General features: G+C 36.6%; 1 protein-coding gene across 5 annotated transcripts in view; it reads left to right on the top strand.

The window, feature by feature from the left end:
• The window catches only part of CPSF6 (cleavage and polyadenylation specific factor 6), a gene marked incomplete at its 3' end in the record, with an annotated part of 29,356 nt that overhangs the window by 1,776 nt on the left and 7,589 nt on the right, over positions 1-19,991 (top strand). The window contains exons 2-10 of one of the 5 annotated variants that reach the window (XM_082042986.1): positions 6,390-6,599; positions 8,506-8,609; positions 9,241-9,386; positions 10,117-10,290; positions 11,408-11,912; positions 13,106-13,198; positions 14,205-14,320; positions 14,657-14,810; positions 15,681-15,875. In XM_082042986.1, the coding sequence (XP_081899112.1) occupies positions 6,390-6,599; positions 8,506-8,609; positions 9,241-9,386; positions 10,117-10,290; positions 11,408-11,912; positions 13,106-13,198; positions 14,205-14,320; positions 14,657-14,810; positions 15,681-15,870 (1,692 nt within the window). Of the gene's footprint in view, positions 1-6,389; positions 6,600-8,505; positions 8,610-9,240; positions 9,387-10,116; positions 10,291-11,407; positions 11,913-13,105; positions 13,199-14,204; positions 14,321-14,656; positions 14,815-15,680; positions 15,876-19,991 lie in introns of those variants that run through there. The other 4 variants (XM_082042987.1, XM_082042988.1, XM_082042989.1 and 1 more) reach the window with 4 other exon arrangements.

Raw genomic sequence — 19,991 nt, 5'->3', positions numbered from 1 at the left:
TCCTGCTACGTCTGTGTTTCTGCAGTCTCAGTTTGTGAACATTGCAAAAATATAGGGCAGAAAAGTGAGAAGAGGCTAGTGCCCCTTTTCCCTTAGCTCATGCAGATTGTTTTTCTTTTTTTTTTCCCCCCAACATTTTGCTCTTTGTTTTTTGTGGCTTTCATTTTGCCTCAGGACCTGATCAGTTGAACTATATTACTTAAAAATAGAAAGTTTTACTGGGAGAGACTGACACCTCTGCACTTTCCTGTTTCCCTCTGTAAAGCACAAAAGAAGGCTGGTTGTTACTGTCTACAGTATTACTTACTATTTTAATTCTGACATCTAGAAGCTTCTATTTGTGAATTACTGTTTCTGATTTGAAGATGACAGCTTAAATTGATAAGGCGACCATGGTTCTGCATATCTGTGGATAGCTGAAGATGACAATTGACAAAATGCTGTAGGGAGAAAGTGATTTGCATTATTATTTTTTTTATGTAGCAGGCATTTTATGGAACACATATTTGTAAGAAAAAAATAGCTTTATGTGTAAAGCACTAAGCTATTTTTTTTTGTTGTTGTACTATGTTAATTTGACCTGCCAATATTGATTTGAGTTGGACTATAGGAACCAAACTTTCCATTAGTTTTATCAGTAAGCAGGGACTGAAAAATATACTGTGTAGTTTTGTTGTTCTTCTGGGTACAGTATAACTGTATTTATACCCAAGCTGGGACAAAACTTTTGTTTGCATCTGTAGCAAGTGTGTCATTCAAGACTAGAAGCTGGATGAGCTTCCCTTCCTTGTTTTGTCTTGTTCTGGGCCTCAAGGTACTCATCCTTGAGGCTTTTCTCGGATATTTTTAAAGTCTTTTTCCAGGAGAACAAGGAGAGGGATGTTCTGCTTGATTAGCGCTAAATGAACCATAGGTTGTAAGGGTGAAATAATGACCACAGAGCCATGGATTTACACGCTGGCAAAGATGGATGACAACTGAGAACTGTCTTGGTTGCAGTGAGCTGGCTCACTTGACTTGAAGTCAGATCTTTTTAGTGAAAGTGCATCTTTCCCATTCCATCTGGAGCTCATCAAAACTAGTCTGTGTTGCCTCTTACCCGTTCGTTGACTTACTGTTCATCAGAATTGTATTCTTTGTACTTAGGCTTACAGCCTTACTGAAGTTGGCTCCCACTTTTTTTTTTTGTTTGTGTGTTGTTGTTTGTTTGTTTGTTTGTTTGTTTTAATTGTGCTTTCCTCTTTTTGTTTTAAGAACTTGGTTGAGTCATTTTCCATTTTCTTCTTTTAGGCTGGCTTCCCCATCCAACGATCTTTCGTATTGAAAGTCTTGTTTTAAAGTACATTAAATTAAAGTAAATTTAATGCTTCCTGCATGCATTGCTTGTGACCTGTAAGAAATAAGTATCGCATGGTATATTTTACTTTGGCCATCGCCCTACACATTGTACCTCTTGCTCTTCAAGAATGAGAGATAATGTGCTGCACATGAGAAATGCATTATCTGCATACAAGTGGCTGACGCTGGCATTCTCTTGATGCCAGAAGACCACAGACGGATCACTTTACCAGATTTTGGGATGTCTCTGTACATGAAACCTGAGTATATCCATGCATGATAGAAAGATAACGAGGAGCCTGTGCATGAAGCCAGCTTGGGTCTCAAGGTTGCCTGCAACTTTGGCCAGTACACTGTGTTACTTTCCTGCAGTCCTAACAATGTGAACCATCAAGTTCTCTGATGCTCTAATAAACTTTACATTTCCCACTTTTTTTTTCTTCTTTCACGTGCACATAATTAAATGGTAAAAAACTGCTTTTATTATGCATTGTAATTTACTGTCATCTTATGCACTAAAATAAATTTTGTATGTATACATATGGGAAATTTTACATGGTTTCGTATCCTCTGCTTGGTCAGAAGGATCTCTTATTTTAATGCTATGGAAAAAGTGCTTGCTTTAGTTTATACTGTAATGAGTACACTCGCATAGTTGTGTTGTGGATATGTCTAAACATGCCCGTAGTGTTCTAGTTTGATATTTAAATACTAACAAATTAGAAATGAAAGAGCTTTGACTTTGTATTTTGTAACTGGATAATTAAAGTGATTTAGATGTAGTAACCAGCTAAGAGGCTAATTACCTGGAAACCTCTGTGGCTACAGATTCTTAGGAATATGTTAGTTACTCTCTTGATTTCTTGTCTAGAACGCAGAGAGAAAAATATTTTTGTGTAATTAATAATAAAAGCTAGCATTTAATTACCACATAAAACAAGCTGTTTTAAATGGCCTTTATATCAGGAAGACAGTCAAGTCATTATGGAAGGTGATGTACACATTGTGGTATAATAAATTTCCCCTCAGATGGGCAGAGCTGTCCAGGTCATAAAAATCATAAACTGGCAGACTTGCATTTATTATAAAATGTGCAATACCTTATTGCACATGAATTTCGTCAGTACTGTTGGTCTGCTGAAAGGGGCCTGGGAAAGAGATAACCTTTGTATATTTGCAAATATAAAACTACAAAGGAAACCTGAGACCATCTCATCTGATGCCTCTTTGCTTCATTCTAATGCAAACAGCAGCGCTACTTATATTTAATGTATGCTTTTGACTACTCGTGAATTTTTAGTTACTCTATTTGGCAAGGGATCAGATTGCTTAAATTTTAGTGGTATGCCAGTTGTAGAGCTGAGGGCCTTTGGGCTTAAAGAATAAATGTGAATCTTATGGCCTAGCAAACTTCTCTACTGTGGTGGATGTTTCTGCCACAGGCAGTGTGTGCTATTTTAGAAACATCAAAGGCCCGCTGTTCTGTTAAAGGTTCCAATCTGTGTGTACAGACAGCTAATTGAGACCAGAAGTATTTTTTTGCTTATCTCTTTAACTTGTTCTTCAGGACATACAAACTTTTTATTAAAAGTTAGGATGCTAACAAGCATTTAGAGGTTTTGGCCACATATATTGTAACTTGAATTTTTAAAGTGTTAAGGGAGAAGCTGGATAATTTGCTTTTTCTTGACCAGTTCTCTGCAACTCAGAGGAGTATGGCTGCTAAGTTTGAAAAAAAAACCAAAACACTCTTAATTTGTCCCTTCTGGACATGACCATGATGTTCCATGTGTTTATGGCTTTCATATGCGAACGTTGCAAAATACTGCAAACAGTAATTGAAATACAAAATACTGAGGAAGGGTGTAGTAACTGGAAGTTAATAGCTAGTCTGGCATCAATCTTTGAGAGCTTCTTTTGAGTACCCTTTTGATTCATCCAGTCCCACTTAATAGCACAGGCTGTGGTATTTCAGTCCTGATTTTCCAGAGCAAATGATCTAGTATTTCAGACAGTACTCAAGTTAAAACATGGGCTTTTGAAATGTCTTGCTACTCTGAGTCAGTTGTGGAGGGGGGGCTGGAATAATGATGCTAACTTTGTTTCTTAACATGTTGGTAACATTTTGAATGACTATAATCAAGCAGAAATAATTTCTCTTTATGCTTGATGGTCTTCTCTTAACTAAGAAAGTCAGAAGAGGTCAAAACTAATTCCTGGTTGGGTCAGAAAATTTGTTGAAATAGCTAAGACTAGAGAAGTAACACTTCCTGTATTCTTTTTCATGCTCTTCTGCATCTAGGAAAGAAGAGTGTGTTTAGGCAAGTTTCCATGGTATACATGTGAAGGAGGAAGGGTTGTTTGGTCTTGTGCAACAGCCATTGAGACACCTCTCTCTTCCATCTGCACTTGCAGTTGCTGACTCAGATCATTCTTAATCATCGAACCACACACCTTGTTGACGGCTGGTAACTGAATGAATTCCATGCATGATGTAGGAAGAGATTATGGGGAACAACATCAGGTTTTCTGTTGCGTCTTTGTTGATTTAAATTAAGGCACTTAGGTTGTTGGGCATTTTGGGCCCCCCCAAAATTATATGCAGATGATGCTGTGCTAATAATTCTCTCCTTCCTTCAATCATGACATGAAAGTTTCTGTGATAGAAACTTGATCTGTTTCAGAGGAGTTTCTTGCCACTAGGGAAGTGCAGGAGAGCTGTGGACTGCTGCCTGCTCTGGTATTTTGGCAATTCTGACCTCAGCCTTTTCAGAGAGATAGGTTAGTGTACAACTGCTCTAAGACGGGTGGCTGCCTGCTTGGATCTGTCTACCAAGACTAAATTCTACTTCCCTGAAGTCATCATCCATACACACAGATGACTAGAATCACTGCATGTTTAGTAGAGGATTTTTTAAATTGCCTTGTGACATCATCCTTAATCTTGCTGTAAGATGTCGTGTTGCAGCTTGTCCCAGGCAGGTCTTGGAGCCTGCTTTCATTAGCTAAGATGATAGGAGGAATCAAACTGAGACAGAGAACAAGAGAGATGAGGTGAAAATATGAAACCCTTACTTAATTTAATGATGATAAACTCACATTAAGAGAGATTAATTTTCAGTTGAAGTTTAGAGTGTATTGGGACAGTACAGTTTACTGAGGATCAAATCTACGTGATTGACAATGCCAAAACTTAGGTTATCTGTTTTTGTGTGTGTGTGTGTGTTTTGCTTTTGTTTTATTTTAATTTAATTATACTTTCTCTGTATGAGTAGCAGTTGATAATGAATGGGTTAGTATTTTCAAGACAGTGGATCATCTGATGGCTGCTGTAGATAGGTTGGGTTTTCAATCAAGATTGTTAACTTTGCAGCCTGTGTTCTGTGGAATCCAACTTGATTCTCTCTAGTTACTATATCTGGTACCTTGAACTATTCTATCGAGGATGCTTGTTTGGGTTTCTAGAGACATTTTCACAAGATGCTGAATGCTGAAATATGCCTTGCTAACAAAACCTGGTGAGGGGGTTACTGTTCTGGATCAGGGTGGAAGAGTCCAGGAACCCTCTGCAGGCTTTTCAAGTCTCACCTTTCGCAAGTGGCAAAGCCACGTGTGAAAGTCAAGATATAAAAGCTTTGAAGGTTAATGTTAAATACTGCTTGTTCACTGAGAACTTACTGCCTTCCTGTCAACAGAAATGTAAATAGTGCCTCTTTTTCATACAAATTGGGCTGGTCTATCATAAGTAGGTGCTAGGATACTAGAAGAGGGTAGCAGCATCCTGTTGCAGAGTTTATCACCATTAAATATGATGAATGACAGTGTCTACGCTGAAAAATGCCAACTATCAAAAGTCTTTGTTTTAAAAATAGTTCCTTAATGCAAATATATAGCACCCAACTTAATTCATGTTTGGAATTAAGCAATCCTGCTGATTAAGGTTACACTGTTTTAAAAAGTTTTTTTTCATGTTTTTAAGGAGATTGTTGTGATTTACAGTCAACATTTTACCTTTCTCCTAATGGTCTGTCATCTGTGATGACAGTATAGCTGTCTCTAATAAAAAGTAATATGGCTTGGTAATCAGCAGATCAAGGCAGTTGGTGCTCAGGCCCCTCTGTCAGCCTAACACACTGTTTGCATAGTCTACTTCAGACTGTATTTAGTCTGGCCTTTTGGACCAAATATTCCTAGCACACTTACAAATCGAAGCTGTCTGAAGCATGACTGATTGATCTTGACCTATTTGTTCCCATTTAGGAGCTAGGATGCAGTTGTTGAGCACATGAAGCAGAACTTCTGGAAAGAAACTCTCATTTCCATTCCTTCCGAAAGGATTCTGCTTCACTTGGCCAGAACTGTCCTGTAACCTGTACCAGCCCAAGGGAGAAGGGAGTGATTCACTACAAAACACCTCAGTGCTTTTCTGAACCAAAATGTTTGAGGCAGCTGTGATGCTGTAGAATAGTCTCTCTGTAGCCCTAGTTTTATTTAATTCAATGAAACAAAATATAATTGTGTCCCTGTCTGGTCCCCCTGTAAATGAGGATATAAAGATCAAGTTAGGAATGCAGTAGAAATCTGAAATATAAAGCATTGTGTTTGTCAGTGGGGGTCTTGTTGAAACTTGGTTTGTTCACTATGTTAAATGTTTTGATGGAAAAAAGATTTGCTTGAGAGTGGATGTTGGACTCAGTTTGCACATTGCTTGCACTTGCTAATGTCTATAATTCTGGGAGTAGGGCTTGTGCGTTTTTGGATTTCTGTTTATATTACAAGGGCAAAAGTATTGCAGTGCAAAACAGCGGCCAGAGGTATCTTTGTTTTTGTTTGTTTTTTCCCTGTCACTTTAGGATATAGAAGTCATAAGAATTTTATATACTTTTAATGTGGATGAAATTGGGGGTTAGCTTTTCAGCAGGGATGTTATGTAGGTGTTATATCAGACTCACCAAGTCTGTGGAACATGGCAGTTATCACAGCATTTTGTTTCAAGTAAGTTTTAAGAGTGTTTAATGTTAAATATAATCAAGGTGTTTTTTGTATTTTAGGAAGCTGAATATGGTGGACATGATCAGATTGATTTATATGATGATGTAATTTCTCCATCTGCAAATAATGGAGATGCCCCAGAAGATCGTGATTACATGGATTCTCTCCCACCATCTGTTGGGGATGACGTAGGTAAAGGAGCTGCACCAAATGTTGTCTATACATATACTGGCAAGAGAATTGCCTTGTACATTGGAAATCTTACTTGGGTAAGTGTCTTATTACTATTTAGGTGTAGCCAGGAATTTTAAAATTATGAATGTAGCTCTTTGTAAATACTTTTGGCTTACAACTTAGTTTATATGGAATATTAAGAGTACAGCAAAGCAAGTGGTGTGTTTTGGTTGTTTGTGGGTTTGTTGTTTTTGTTTGTTTGTTTTCATTTTTTCCTTTTATCTGAAATTTAGTAAGCCTGTCTGGAGCTGTCTTAATATCTAAAAAAATCAAGGATCTCTTCAGTAAATATGAGCTGTAAAGTTTCCTGCTGTGTTTGAAGTATTATGAAGGAGTGTTTGTGTTACCATCTTGTTAAGGTTTTCATAGAACTGCATGAAAGAGAACAAGCTTAAACTACCAAATACTTTCTGCCTGCAGATACTTTAGGGCTAGTGAATTAACCCATTTATTAGTAAACCCTTGCTGAAGTTTTATGTTTGAAAAGGAACTGGAAGGTTCTCTGGGATTTTCTTGAAATTACTTTTCACCTTCTTCCAGGCCAGTGATTCTTGAACAAAACTGCTTTCAGGTATTTGCCTTGAGGCTTATTTCTGCTGTCCTAGGAGTAACAGGTCTGGGATAACTCACTGAATGGCAGTTGTGCTTAAGACAATTACTTTTGTTAGCACTATGGCATTTTAAAACAAAGTGCAGTTAAGCAAAGTGCAAAAGCTGGTCCATAGCTGAATTAACTAGAGTTTATGTATCTGTTTACCTGAAGTCAAGTTCTTCCAAGTCCATGCATGGAAAGTTCTCATTCAAGGTTTTTTTCCCACCTGAATCTCTTACTATTGCGAAGCCTGGAAAAGAATGCTTTATGGGTGCTTAGGTGTCTTTTCTTTACTTATTACAGTATCCTAATTTCAGGAGCTAATAGGTAAGTAAAGGAGCAGTTGACTTAAGAGTTGTACCATTTCAAAATACGTGAATGGAATGGGTAAAATGCACATGAATTAGCTGAACTCATCTAAGTCAAGTGTCACAATTCCTAAAGCGGGTGGCCCAGTGTGCAGTGATATGTACTTATTGCTCATTATTTGGCTTCACAAGTGAAGTTATCCACAAAAAGTGCATTTATTTACTTTAGTGTTGCTATTGTGTGGGTTGTCTTGTGTGTAGCTCTCAGGAAAGTAATTTGTTGAATTTTTAAAAGAAGCATTGATTTGAGAGGGAGCAGCTAAGTAGTTTAGAATCTTAAAAGCATGATTTGCACTTCCCATATGAAATTTAAAGAGGTAATGGAGTTACAGAAGTAAGAAGAAAACTATAAGTATTGGTCTACTACTGTACCATCAGATATGAGTGAAATTGTTCAATGTTACATAGTAATAAATAGGAAGTTACAGCAAGTAGGTATGGTTAATTGGAAGCAGTTGTTTCTAACCATAGTTTCTGTTTCAGTTTCCCTTCTTTTGTCTGGAAATCGTGCTATTTTTGTGAAAATAATATATAGTTCACTAAATTCTCATTCGTCAAAGCTCTCATAAAGAGCACCTAGTTAACGAGGCATTTAAAATTTACTTTTGTGTAAAAATAGTAGAATCAGTGGGATAAAAAATGGTTTGGGTGTTGAAAAAGTTAGTTACTGAAATAGTTCTGTTGAAGCCTTGTGCACTCAGCAGACAAGTGTCACTGAAATACAATGTTTTTTCTTTGGTAAACTGTAGCTGGTAAACTGTGTGGAGGGATTGGTGCAGTGTAACAAATGAGGAAGTGTGTATGTTTTTTAAATTAATTTTCTGAGAATTGTAGGATATAAATGACTGCTCTCCAAAAGTCAGAAAATACTGACAGCCTGAATAAAATATTCCTCTTGACCAAGTTCACACCAAATATAGTTGCCCTTTTCGTGGTGTTTTAGATAAGCTTTCATAGTTGAATATTAAAAATATTTTTCAGTGGACAACCGATGAAGACTTAACTGAAGCAGTTCATTCACTGGGGGTAAATGATATTTTGGAGATAAAATTTTTTGAAAACCGTGCTAATGGCCAGTCTAAAGGGTAAGAACTTGTCATTTGTTTTTTCTCTAAATGGACTGAAGCTTGGCAGGGTGGAAAAGGGGAAAGGGTAGTCAATTTTCATAACTGTCAGTACTGATAATCTTTGTTTATTGATATCCAACAATGATTTGGTATATAATTTCATACTAATGGCTTAAATTTCAGGCATAAATTTTTATGACAGTATTGTGTGTCTTGTTATTTTGCGAGTTAAATCTTGTTGGCAATCTTCATTGTGAGTCTATTCCTTGATTTTAGTTAGTATTTTTCACTGGCAACTTAATCTTCCTTGCATGAATGTGCCTTTCTCTCTCTTTAGTAGTAATGAGAAAATAGTGAATGCTTATAATAACTTGGTCGTATGAATTCAGAGATAGAATATTGATACTCTACCAAAAAGCTGTCTTTGTTGTGATATATGTTGATACGTCTTGTACTTGTGGTGGTTTTAATATGTCCTAGAATTAATTATTGTATCCGTTCTGAAAACTGGGCTAAGACCTGTGAGACAATCTCTGTATTTTGTTTTCAAGTATTCTTTTGCTTACTGTGTGTAACCTTTTTCGTGGTCCATCAGGGTAACCAAGAAACAGGAAAAACTGGTGTAATTTTTTTTTCTTCATTATTTCAGGTTTGCCCTTGTGGGTGTGGGATCAGAAGCATCCTCCAAAAAGCTGATGGATTTATTGCCTAAAAGAGAATTGCATGGGCAGAATCCTGTTGTGACTCCGTGTAATAAACAATTTCTGAGTCAGTTTGAGATGCAGTCAAGGAAAAGTAAGCTTTTCTCATGTACTGACTTTGAAAAATAGGAGATTATTCTAATAGTTTTTCTCTTAGCGTCCCGTAATTCCTACACAGGTTTAAAGTAGCTATAGAGTACTTCCAGTAAGGTGAATAAAGTTGCAGATTTATTTAAAGATGATCGTCTTAAAAGTAAAAATTAAAAAAAAAACCCAAACCTGAAGATCTTTTGTTTTAGCAGGAGAGAGCACTCACTGAAAGAAGGTTGCAGCTTTGTGAAACTCTTGTTTTACAGTTGGAAGAGCTTTCTCATCTTCTTGCAGATTTAATTTTTTTAAAACACATCAGCATTTAGAAATTTAACATTAGTAGACAAATTGGACTAAATTCTGATGTCTGGTTAAGCTGTGCTTATGATAAAATGGAGAAAAGGAATTCTGTGTTGTTCTTTCGTCCAGCACCTTGTCTTCTGCATCCCAGTCCTAATGTGTGAATATGTTCTGTTGTGGCCTTGGGCTGCATTGAAGGAAGGACTGATGGTCTCCCCAGATGCTGTTCCATCAGTATGGGAGTATTGGACCATGGCCATATTTTAGCAAAGCACTCTTTCCTCCCCAAATAGCTTTGGGTTTGGTTACCGAGGAACAAGTTGATGTTCATAAGATTGTGCTTTAGCACTGAAGAAAATTTCAGGTCAAGAATTGAAAAGCTGTAGCCTATTTTGATTCAAATAATCACACTTTTGCTTTTTGGCTTTTTGCAGCCACACAATCTGGCCAGATGTCTGGAGAAGGTAAAGCTGGTCCCCCAGGAGGAAGCTCACGAGCAGCATTTCCACCTAGTAATAGAGGGCGAGGTCGTTTTCCAGGTGCCATTCCGGGTGGAGACAGATTCCCTGGACCAGCAGGGCCAGGAGGGCCACCACCGCCTTTCCCAGGTACAGTAATTCGTTTGTGGATTTAGAGGTTAATTTGCGCTTTCTTGTATTAATGTGGCATTATTTGGGGAATTACAAAGATCAACACAATCCAGTAATGTGCTATAATCAGTGTTCTCAGCTGGTTTGTAGGATTCTACAGTATTTCTTAGTCGATATTCAAACAGGGAGCTTTACTTACTAAATTTGATAGCAACGTAATAACATTTTTAGCTACAGTCTTTCTAATGTGTCAGTGTATGTATTTTCAAAGTATGGAAAAATTAAGATCATGTTAGCAAGCAGACTTGTTTTTAGTGCAGCGTAGTTCAGATTTTCTGATCTGCTGTATGGGGGTGAGAATACCTGTGTCGCAGAGTGCAAAGTAATTCTTTTTCTTACTGCATTACAAGTTCGCACATCATCAGAAATTCAGTTTTGATTCATGCCCATTGACAAGCCAGTTAGGTGGCACTTAGAATACCACAGATGTGAAGAGAAGGTGTTCATGTTCAGTCAGGTATCTGATATGGGAGAAATCTCTGTTAAACAATCAGGCTTGCACTGCAGTGTAGTTCTCATTTCAGCTTAAGTATTTTTAATAACTGTTATTCAGTAGTAGATTGTCTACTGACAAGCAAAGGGATGTGGTCAAATTGAAAAACCACTGATGAGGACCTAAAAGTACGTTTGGATACTGCATTTACCTTCTGCAATATAGATTTGCCCATATTTTTAATATATATTCCATCTTATGCCCCATATGAAAGACTTAGTTGCAGATATAAGTAGCGTGCAATATTTTCTAGTTTTTGTAAGTGTTTTGGGGGGTTGATAAGAATAGCAGGTGATTAAATTATTGAGTGGGGTGGGTTGTCAGTTTTCCAGTTAATGTTGTTCTCTTTAGATATTTTTAGTTAAGCAACTGTTAAAAGTTTTCTAAGCTACTGGAGCCAAAGTGGAACCATGCATGTCTTCTGTAAGTTGCAAATTGTTCAGTGAGGGTTGTTTTCAAGTTTTTGGTTGTTTTTAAGCATTAAAAAAAGGCAAAAAATTTAATTATTGTGGTAAGTCTTTTATTTCTTTATATTTCTTAACTCTGTTTTTTAAAAAATTATTTTATTTTTTTATATTTTAGCTGGACAAACTCCCCCACGTCCACCTTTAGGTCCTCCTGGCCCACCAGGCCCACCAGGCCCTCCACCTCCTGGTCAAGTCCTCCCACCTCCATTAGCTGGACCTCCTAATCGTGGTGACCGTCCACCACCACCAGTTCTGTTTCCAGGACAGCCCTTTGGTCAGCCTCCACTTGGGCCACTTCCTCCAGGCCCTCCACCACCTGTTCCAGGCTATGGGCCACCACCAGGTCCACCACCACCTCAGCAGGGTCCACCTCCACCTCCAGGTCCATTTCCCCCTCGTCCACCTGGTCCTCTTGGCCCACCCCTGACTCTTGCTCCTCCTCCACATCTCCCTGGGCCACCTCCAGGTGCTCCACCACCTGCACCACATGTGAATCCAGCTTTCTTCCCCCCACCTGCCAATAGTGGCATACCTACTTCAGACAGCCGGGGCCCACCTCCGACAGACCCGTATGGCCGACCTCCACCCTATGACAGAGGTGACTATGGGCCACCTGGAAGGTGAGTGCCTTTGTAATGTGCTTGGTAGCAAATTTTACTTCTCTTCTAGGAAGCATTTGACTTTCCTTTTGAAAGCAGATCTTAGAAATAATGGAAAATAGGGCTGGAAGGGATCCACATGGTTCTCTGATTTGTCCCTTTTCACTTCTCTTGATGAAATATCTCTCAAACGCGTTTGTAGCAGTAAGAAAATCCTGAAATGCAACACCAGTAATCTCATTTTCCCTTTTCAGCTCTGAACTGTTTTGCCTTCACTGTTTGTATTTGCAGTGTCATCATTCCATTTGTCCTGTAAGCAAATGTGTCACTTCTTATGCAGCAGCTTCTGGTTGTGCTTCTGTCTTAACTTGAAATTCTGACCGTACCATTACCATTGTGCTTCGCAAAACGTCTTTTTAGAACGCTCTGGAGTTCCGCTTTTTGAATGTGTGTGTTGAGTACGGTGCCATACCAAGCTTATACCATTTTCACCCTCCAGCAGCTCTGGTTGTCCCTTTTTAATTTGGGATCCAATTCAAAGTTAGTCTTTGTCTCAAAAACTAGGTGTGAGTTTACTGGAAGATACTTGTCTTCCTTTCCTGTCAAGACGCTTCTGCTCATTTGGTGCAGGCTTGTAGCGGTGGCTTTCCTGTGGTTAATCCTGTCTGGGATAGTGTTTTTTTGAGTTTCTTTGACTTGACTTGTCAAGTTTTTCACATCTTGTTTGAAACATCTTTTACATCTGTGCTTTCAGGAATCTCTGTCTTGCTCCTGTTTCTTGATTTTCACCGTATTTGTATTCATCACAGAAAATTTTGGGATAAATTGTAAGAAAGACACTTTATACATAGTTACATTTGGATTTTTCAGTTGTAATTTTACTGCTAGTGTGAGAGACACTTATCTTGCTTAAAATGTTTTCTGCAAAGGCACTTTCATTCTTTTACGAATTTTAAAAACCCCACGCGTCTGTACCTACTGTGTTCATACAGAAACTATAGAAATTCAAGAATTTGGCTTAATTGCCTGAAATAGAATGATAAGGTGTTGGGATTATTTTGATGGACAAAATTCAGGTTGTCTGCAGTTTGCAGAATGTCTGGGGAGGGAAGGAGTGGGAATAGGACAGTATAACTTACTGTCCAGTATTTTCATTAATAATGTTAAAGCTATTATCCATAACTATTTAAATTGTCATTAATTATATATCATAGGCGTTTCACTGGAAATAACATGTCCATAAGAGAAAAATTACATATTCCATTCTATGGGAGGCACACGAAAAATAATACTCAAAACTCAGGGAGGTATGAATTTTTAGACATTTCCTCTTATGCTAAACTGGCTATAGGATCTTGTTCCACTTCTTGCAATTAAGAGGATAGCATTGCTTATTATTCTGCATTTTCCTTCTACCAGAAGAACTAACACTGTTCTAGAAATACCAAGCAGTGGGCCAGTTTCATAGCCTGAACATTTGCCTCTAACACATTTCTCCAAATTTTCTGTGTGATAAAGAGACTGGCTAGTAGGACACTGCAAAACTTTTGGGAGAATTTTTGGATAGGTTAATTTCTGTTACTTTGGAAGCTCTATATAGGTAGCTGATAGTTAAAGTAAGAAAGTGTAATGAGTACGAGGATTCTGCTTTATCGCTTCCTCCTTACTGTGACTGGTTTGGAGATCAAATTAGAGAACCTTGAATTAAACCAGAAAGTTTTTAAAAAAAAAAAAAAAAGACAAAAAAAAAAAAAGGAAGGAATTAGCTGTGGAATGTTGAAGTATCGTTCAGAAAATTGAGTGGTTTAGAGATTATGGACTATATTTGCTTTGTATGAGTTATAGCATTCTGGTCTTAGTTAGAGTCTGGGAAACAGGATCATATAGTTCTAATTCCAGTATTGTTATAAAAATTATCTCTGATTTTGCTCGAAGTCGCGTTGCCTATGTACATGTATTTCCATGTCCATTCAATTGGGATGATATCTACTTAGATACCTTCAAGGACTTTATGAAAATTATAAATATTTGTAAAGCACAATAGTAAGTGCTGCTTGAATCTTCAAAATAGATGGGATAAACAAAAATAAGTCTATTTATACAGCAATCTCTTAATTGTTTTTTTACCTTTCTTTAAATTTTATTTTTAGCTTTCAGGATTTTATACTTGTAACATGGTCCTTAACAAAAACCAAAACCAAACCCAGATCCCCAGATCCTGCTTTCTTTTCTGTTTGTCACTTCGCTTAAAGTTGCAATATCATCTTCTGAAGTTTTTCTTAACCTTTTAAATACAAGTTTCATTGCTTGCAGAGAAATGGATGCTGCAAGGACACCTCTAAGTGAAGCAGAATTTGAAGAAATCATGAATAGAAATAGGGCGATCTCAAGCAGTGCCATTTCGAGAGCTGTATCAGATGCCAGTGCTGGTTAGTAAAACTTGATCAACGTGTTTGCTATTCTACCCTATTGAAAAGAGTTTATAGTTTTTTCTATTAGTTTTTTCTATTAGCCCTGAAGCTACATTTTCCTAATACAAGGCTGAATTTAGGTACATCCTATGTCTGCTTTTGTAATGTGCTCCAGTTAGTTTCTGATATTGCCTTCTGAGTACTGATCTGGACAGTATTTTAATACCTGGTTCTACAGTAAATTATCTGGATGGCTGTTGAAGAGAAGATGCTCAAAATGGTAGTACTATTACAGATAAAAACCTTTGGTTTAATTTGCATAATTTTCTGATCGTGATCTTACGTCATTTTCAGGGGACTATGGAAGTGCTATAGAGACCTTGGTAACTGCAATTTCCTTAATCAAACAGTCCAAAGTATCTGCAGATGATCGCTGTAAAGTGCTCATTAGCTCTCTTCAGGACTGCCTTCATGGAATTGAGTCCAAGTCTTATGGCTCTGGATCCAGGTAAAACTTTCCTCTTCCATCTGCCCTTAGTTATAAAAGGGAAGGTGTAGTGCAGGACTAGTTCACAGGGAAGAAAGTAAGTCATATAAGAAGCTTAGTGATTTCCTGAGCTGCACAAGAAAGGGGTGAAAGAACCAAGCAGGGGTTTCTCAAGCTGCCTTTTAATTAATGCTCTTCTCATTATTGATCCGACTAGCTTAAATTTAATTAGTCTAATTTAGTATCCTTTCCTGCATGGTACTCTTGCAATGTGTAATCTTCAAAAAGAATGATCGTTCCTCAATTTAGATGTCCAGTGCATAATTTTTATTAGAATTTGCTATTGAAAATTAAGATTGAGCATATTTATGCCATTTTTCATTTTGTTTAAAGCTAATTTTCTCCACACTTGTCACAGTAGAAATACACTTGAGTTGGGGAAAAACATACAGTTGGGCAGAATTATTTTGCCTGTTGTCCTTTGTCATACAATTTAAAATTGAGAGTAGGTAGATTTGAAATTCATGGGCTCTTCTACCTAGTACAAATAAGAGATGAGTATTTCTTTTAAAATTTAAATAATGCCCCTTTCAGAGTTGGGACTAACACTGAGCCTCTGGTTCGTTTGGATACTGTAGGAGTGGCGTAGTTTGCCTTGAATATTAAAAACGTAAAGACAGCTGGTTTTGGCACATACTTTCACTATGCAGATTAGCAGCCACGTTATAGTGATCATTTGGGGTGTGGTGCATATACAAAAACATACCTGCATCACAGTGAACAGATATTTCTCTCATATAATTTTTTGACACAACTCCTAAACAGAATACAAAATCGGCATGCAAACACTTTGTATTTTGAAGAAAAATTTAATGAAGTAATTTCTTTTAGAAGACGTGAGCGATCCAGAGAGAGGGACCACAGTAGGTCACGAGAAAAAAGTAGGCGCCACAAATCACGTAGTAGAGATCGTCACGATGACTATTATCGGGAAAGAAGCCGTGAAAGAGAGAGGCATCGTGATCGCGACAGAGATCGCGACAGGGAACGAGACAGAGAGAGAGAATATCGTCATCGTTAAAGAAGGTGAGCATTTGTTTCATGTTCTTGAGCTTTAACCACAAGTAACTACTCTAGGTTTGGGATTATTTGCACCGTTAATGTCTGTATTTCAATGGTCCTGCAGTATGTACTGAATCACTTTCTTCTTGCAGCATCTGACGTGAAAATAGGTAAGTAACAACAGGTAACTGGTCTCAGGAGGGTGAGAGTATTTGTGTGATTATCATTTGCAGTTTACATGCCACCTTTTTAATTTTAGGTGATATTAATGTTTGCGTTTTTTATTAAGCATGATTAAATGGATTCTTCAAAAAGCAGTAAGCCAGACTGATAAGTCTACTCTTTGTAATCTTAGAAGATCATATAAAATTTATGGGTTTATTTCTTATTTGTATTTTAAAATCTACTTGTGTAAGGACTGCAGCATTTATACCTTCACATGTTATGTGTGGATTATTTCAATTTAGGGAACACATGTACCTACAGATGCTGTCCTTGCACAAGTATGGCGATGTTTTTGTTGTTTGTTTTTTTTTTTTTTTTCTTTTTCTGGTTTTGTTCCCCTTCTGCCCCGTGAGTTTTACTCAAATACAAGAAATACAGCGAGACTTTGCTCTTTATTTTATGAAATGTGACCTGTCAGTATCTTCTGCCTTCTAACTAAATTCAGGTGTTATATTCAACAAGATTTATGATCAGTTGTTCCCCACCACCCTGATTTTTTTTCATTCCCTCCTGCCTCTGATAGTTAAGTCACTCTCTGAAGACTAGTAAACAAATGTATGACACAAGGATTGTTTCTTTTCTGGTTGTTCACAAGCTAATGTGTTGTTTTATTTCATATATCTGCAGTCTTGAATGCATCAAATGTTTAGGTAGCTACAGAGTAGCATGCTAAATAATATTTTTTTAATTGTACTGCTGGGAGCTTTTAAAATACATAGAAATGTTCATTACATTATAAAATATACCATTTTGAGGGTTAGGAATTCAAGCTACACATGGTTTCCTATATTTGACAATTGGAAAAAACACACCCATTAGTTTCTCCGCAATGATATTTTCCCTTTTTAGAAGAATTTCCCACTACATCTACACTAAAACTGAAGATTGCAGGCTTGCCTGTCTTACCAACTTCCATTTCTTATGTTTACCTTCAGATTTAATTTCCAGATTTGTATGTGGTGTTTATTCATGGAAGTTCATTTACAGAAGTGAAATAGAGCAAAACTATTTAGAAGTCATATAAAATGGAATGTACTCCTAAGTGAAAATATTATTTTGTATTAGTTAAATGTCAGTTTTTCAGTCAGGCTTTTGTGTCACTGACTCCTTTGGGGGAGAACAAATTCTGATAATGAATGCTCTAGTCTATTGAGTGTTAAGTGGGATGTTTTCTTGGATTCATATACTAATGGGACACACAAAACAGGAACCAAACTAGAGAAGGGGAATCAGAGGCTTAAATAGGAAGGTGAAACATGGGAGCTGAAATAAAGTTGGCAGTATGTATCTGTTAATGCCACTTTTTGTCATAAAAAATGGATTGGTAGAAATATTGCTGGAATTGCATAAAAATAGCTACTCTTGTTCTTAATTTGTGAAGTATAAGAACATAAAAATACTGATTTAACAATAGTGTGTTTCTTTTGTTGAACTGGATTTTTACCTTTTATGATAAATGAGTACTTGTGTTATTTGCAAATAGGTGTTATTAAGAGGAGGTAACTATTGAGCTGAGTGATGGATGCATTTCCAAAGTGTTTTCCTTCTGGTGGAGATAAGCAAGCCATACTAAAAATCAGTAATAACCTTGAGTTTAAGATAACTTTGTCCTTGGCATGCTTTATTAATCTAGCTTTAATTTTTGTGTGTTTAGTGTTGTGGATGTAGATACATAGTTTCCGTGCCATGTACAGATTTCCTACCCTGTCACCATACCAAATAGCATTAGGTCGCATTTTATCATTTTCAAAGCACAGTTTTAAAAATAAACTGTGGCTTCAGTCTCAGTTCAGGTGGGATTTATATACGCAACATCCTTCTGCTTTGTCGTGTGCTGGGACTCCTCTTTCAGAGGGGTTGCATAGGTAAGGTTCCCTTGTTCAAAGAAGAAAATAGGTCCCAAGAACTTGATTTAAAGGGCAAATTTAGTATTCTGCATGTAAATGAAAGCATTTGGTATTTTTTTTAAAGTTAAGTTGTAAACATTTTGTCTTGTTGCTGTCTTAATGAAGAAAGGCTTTATTGTAGTTTTGTTTTTATATATTTATACACACACGCGTATAAAAGAAATACAGTTATCTCCTGGTTTGTGTGTTTCATTTTCACTAAGATGTATGTTGCCATACATTTTTTTGTTTCATTCTTTACATTGATTAATATTCATAAGTGGATTTAACAGTCTCAGTCATTTAATAAATATCAATAATGCTGAAAAGAGTTACTCCCCATATTACTATGTTTTGCCAGATAACATGAAGTTGCCTCTGTGCCTGCAGCCTATGAATGGCACCTATACTTCTCCTTATTGTGTACCTATAGTCATAACTGTGATACTGTACTGGCATTTTTTAAAGTGTTACACATTTAGTTTAGAAGGGTTTTAAAGGTCCATTGTGAACATTTTTGTATACAGCGAAATTCAGTTTGTACTGTATTACGTTTATAGAGATGGGTTAAATTGGAATAACTTACTAAATGTGTTTATAATAATAAAACTCTATTAAAAAGTTTAGATGTACCTACCTTAGCAGGTATTTACACTTCTGTTTGTACACTTCATGATTTAACATTAAATTATTGTAAGATTTTTTTGTACCTTCACTTGAGTAAGGCTTCATGTACATTGATAATCCATTCTCCAGAATTACTGTAAGTTGAACGTTTCCTTGAAATATCTTGCCTGCATTTGCTTGTACAAAGCCTATAGGTAATAAAATAGAACAATGCATTTAAGACAGATGTCTAACCTGTATTAGTCAAAAAAAAAAAAGAATCCACTAGAATGATATTTAGAAGGATTAACAGCAAAAATATTGTGTACAAACAGAATAGTAATGTAACTTCATCAGCATGAGTCCTGACTCTTTTTTAGACAGATTTTTTTTTTTAGTGTAACTGATACTGGATGTATTTCTAGCTGATACATTGTCCCAATCTTAATCTGTCTGAATTTCTATAACTGCTGAATGTTAAATTTTTCATTTTATGTTTTTGTTATTGGGTTGATTATTTCCTATTTAAACTGGATTTGGACTGAATTGCAAAGACAAAACCACACTAACATTGTAACATTTGATATGTATGTAGACTTTGTACTCCATATTTCATGTTTTTTCTCTGATTTTTCTGCTCTCAAACCACTGTAAGCAAAATAATTTCAAATCTAATGCACTTCTGAGGCTCATATGCTTCTTTCAAAGCTGCTCTCAGCTCTTCTGAAGTAGTTTTAGCTTTGGAGTGATCTAAGAACTAACATGGTTGGAATATTTTTGGTGTCAGTAGGAGGGGGAATGGTACTGATAGTTGAAGTAAAATTCATTATATTTTTGCTTGTATAAGTGGGAACTGTCCTGTAACAGTATGTTAGCAACCACTTAGACATCATTTGAAGTATGAAATTAGCCTTTTAAGAAACCTTGTAAATTAATAGGAAAATGCCTATTTTTGTAAGTTATTTTAATAATAAGCTTTTAGTCAATAATGGAATTTTAAATGAATCGTGGTAGCATGGTTCAAAACCTGGGTATATGTACCTGTCTAGGGTTATTTCAGATCTTCTTAGTATTAAGCTATTATGAATGTTATTTACCTAATCTCTCTTTTAAAAAATCCTGTATTTTTGAGGAAGCACATATTTGGGGCTGCACTATTCTATTGCATTTAGCATTCACCAGAGAGATAATGACTTGTGCATCTGTTTCGGTATTGGAAATCCACCACAGAGTGGAAGAGACGAGCAGTGCCCCTGTTTTATGTGCTTCTTAAAGTCTATTTTGTGGCTACTCTGGTGTGTTACAGAAACATGTAGTTTGTTTCTTAATGTTCAGTGATTTCTTTCGTTTTATCGAGGGTAATGAGATGATTGAAAAAGTGAACTGAAAGTGTTCTGCTCTTATTTTCAAATGCAAAATTTCA

Source organism: Streptopelia decaocto (assembly GCF_964273445.1).
Source record: "Streptopelia decaocto genome assembly, chromosome: 1".
Lineage (NCBI taxonomy): Eukaryota > Metazoa > Chordata > Aves > Columbiformes > Columbidae > Streptopelia > Streptopelia decaocto.
This window is presented reverse-complemented; position numbering and strand designations above follow the sequence as displayed.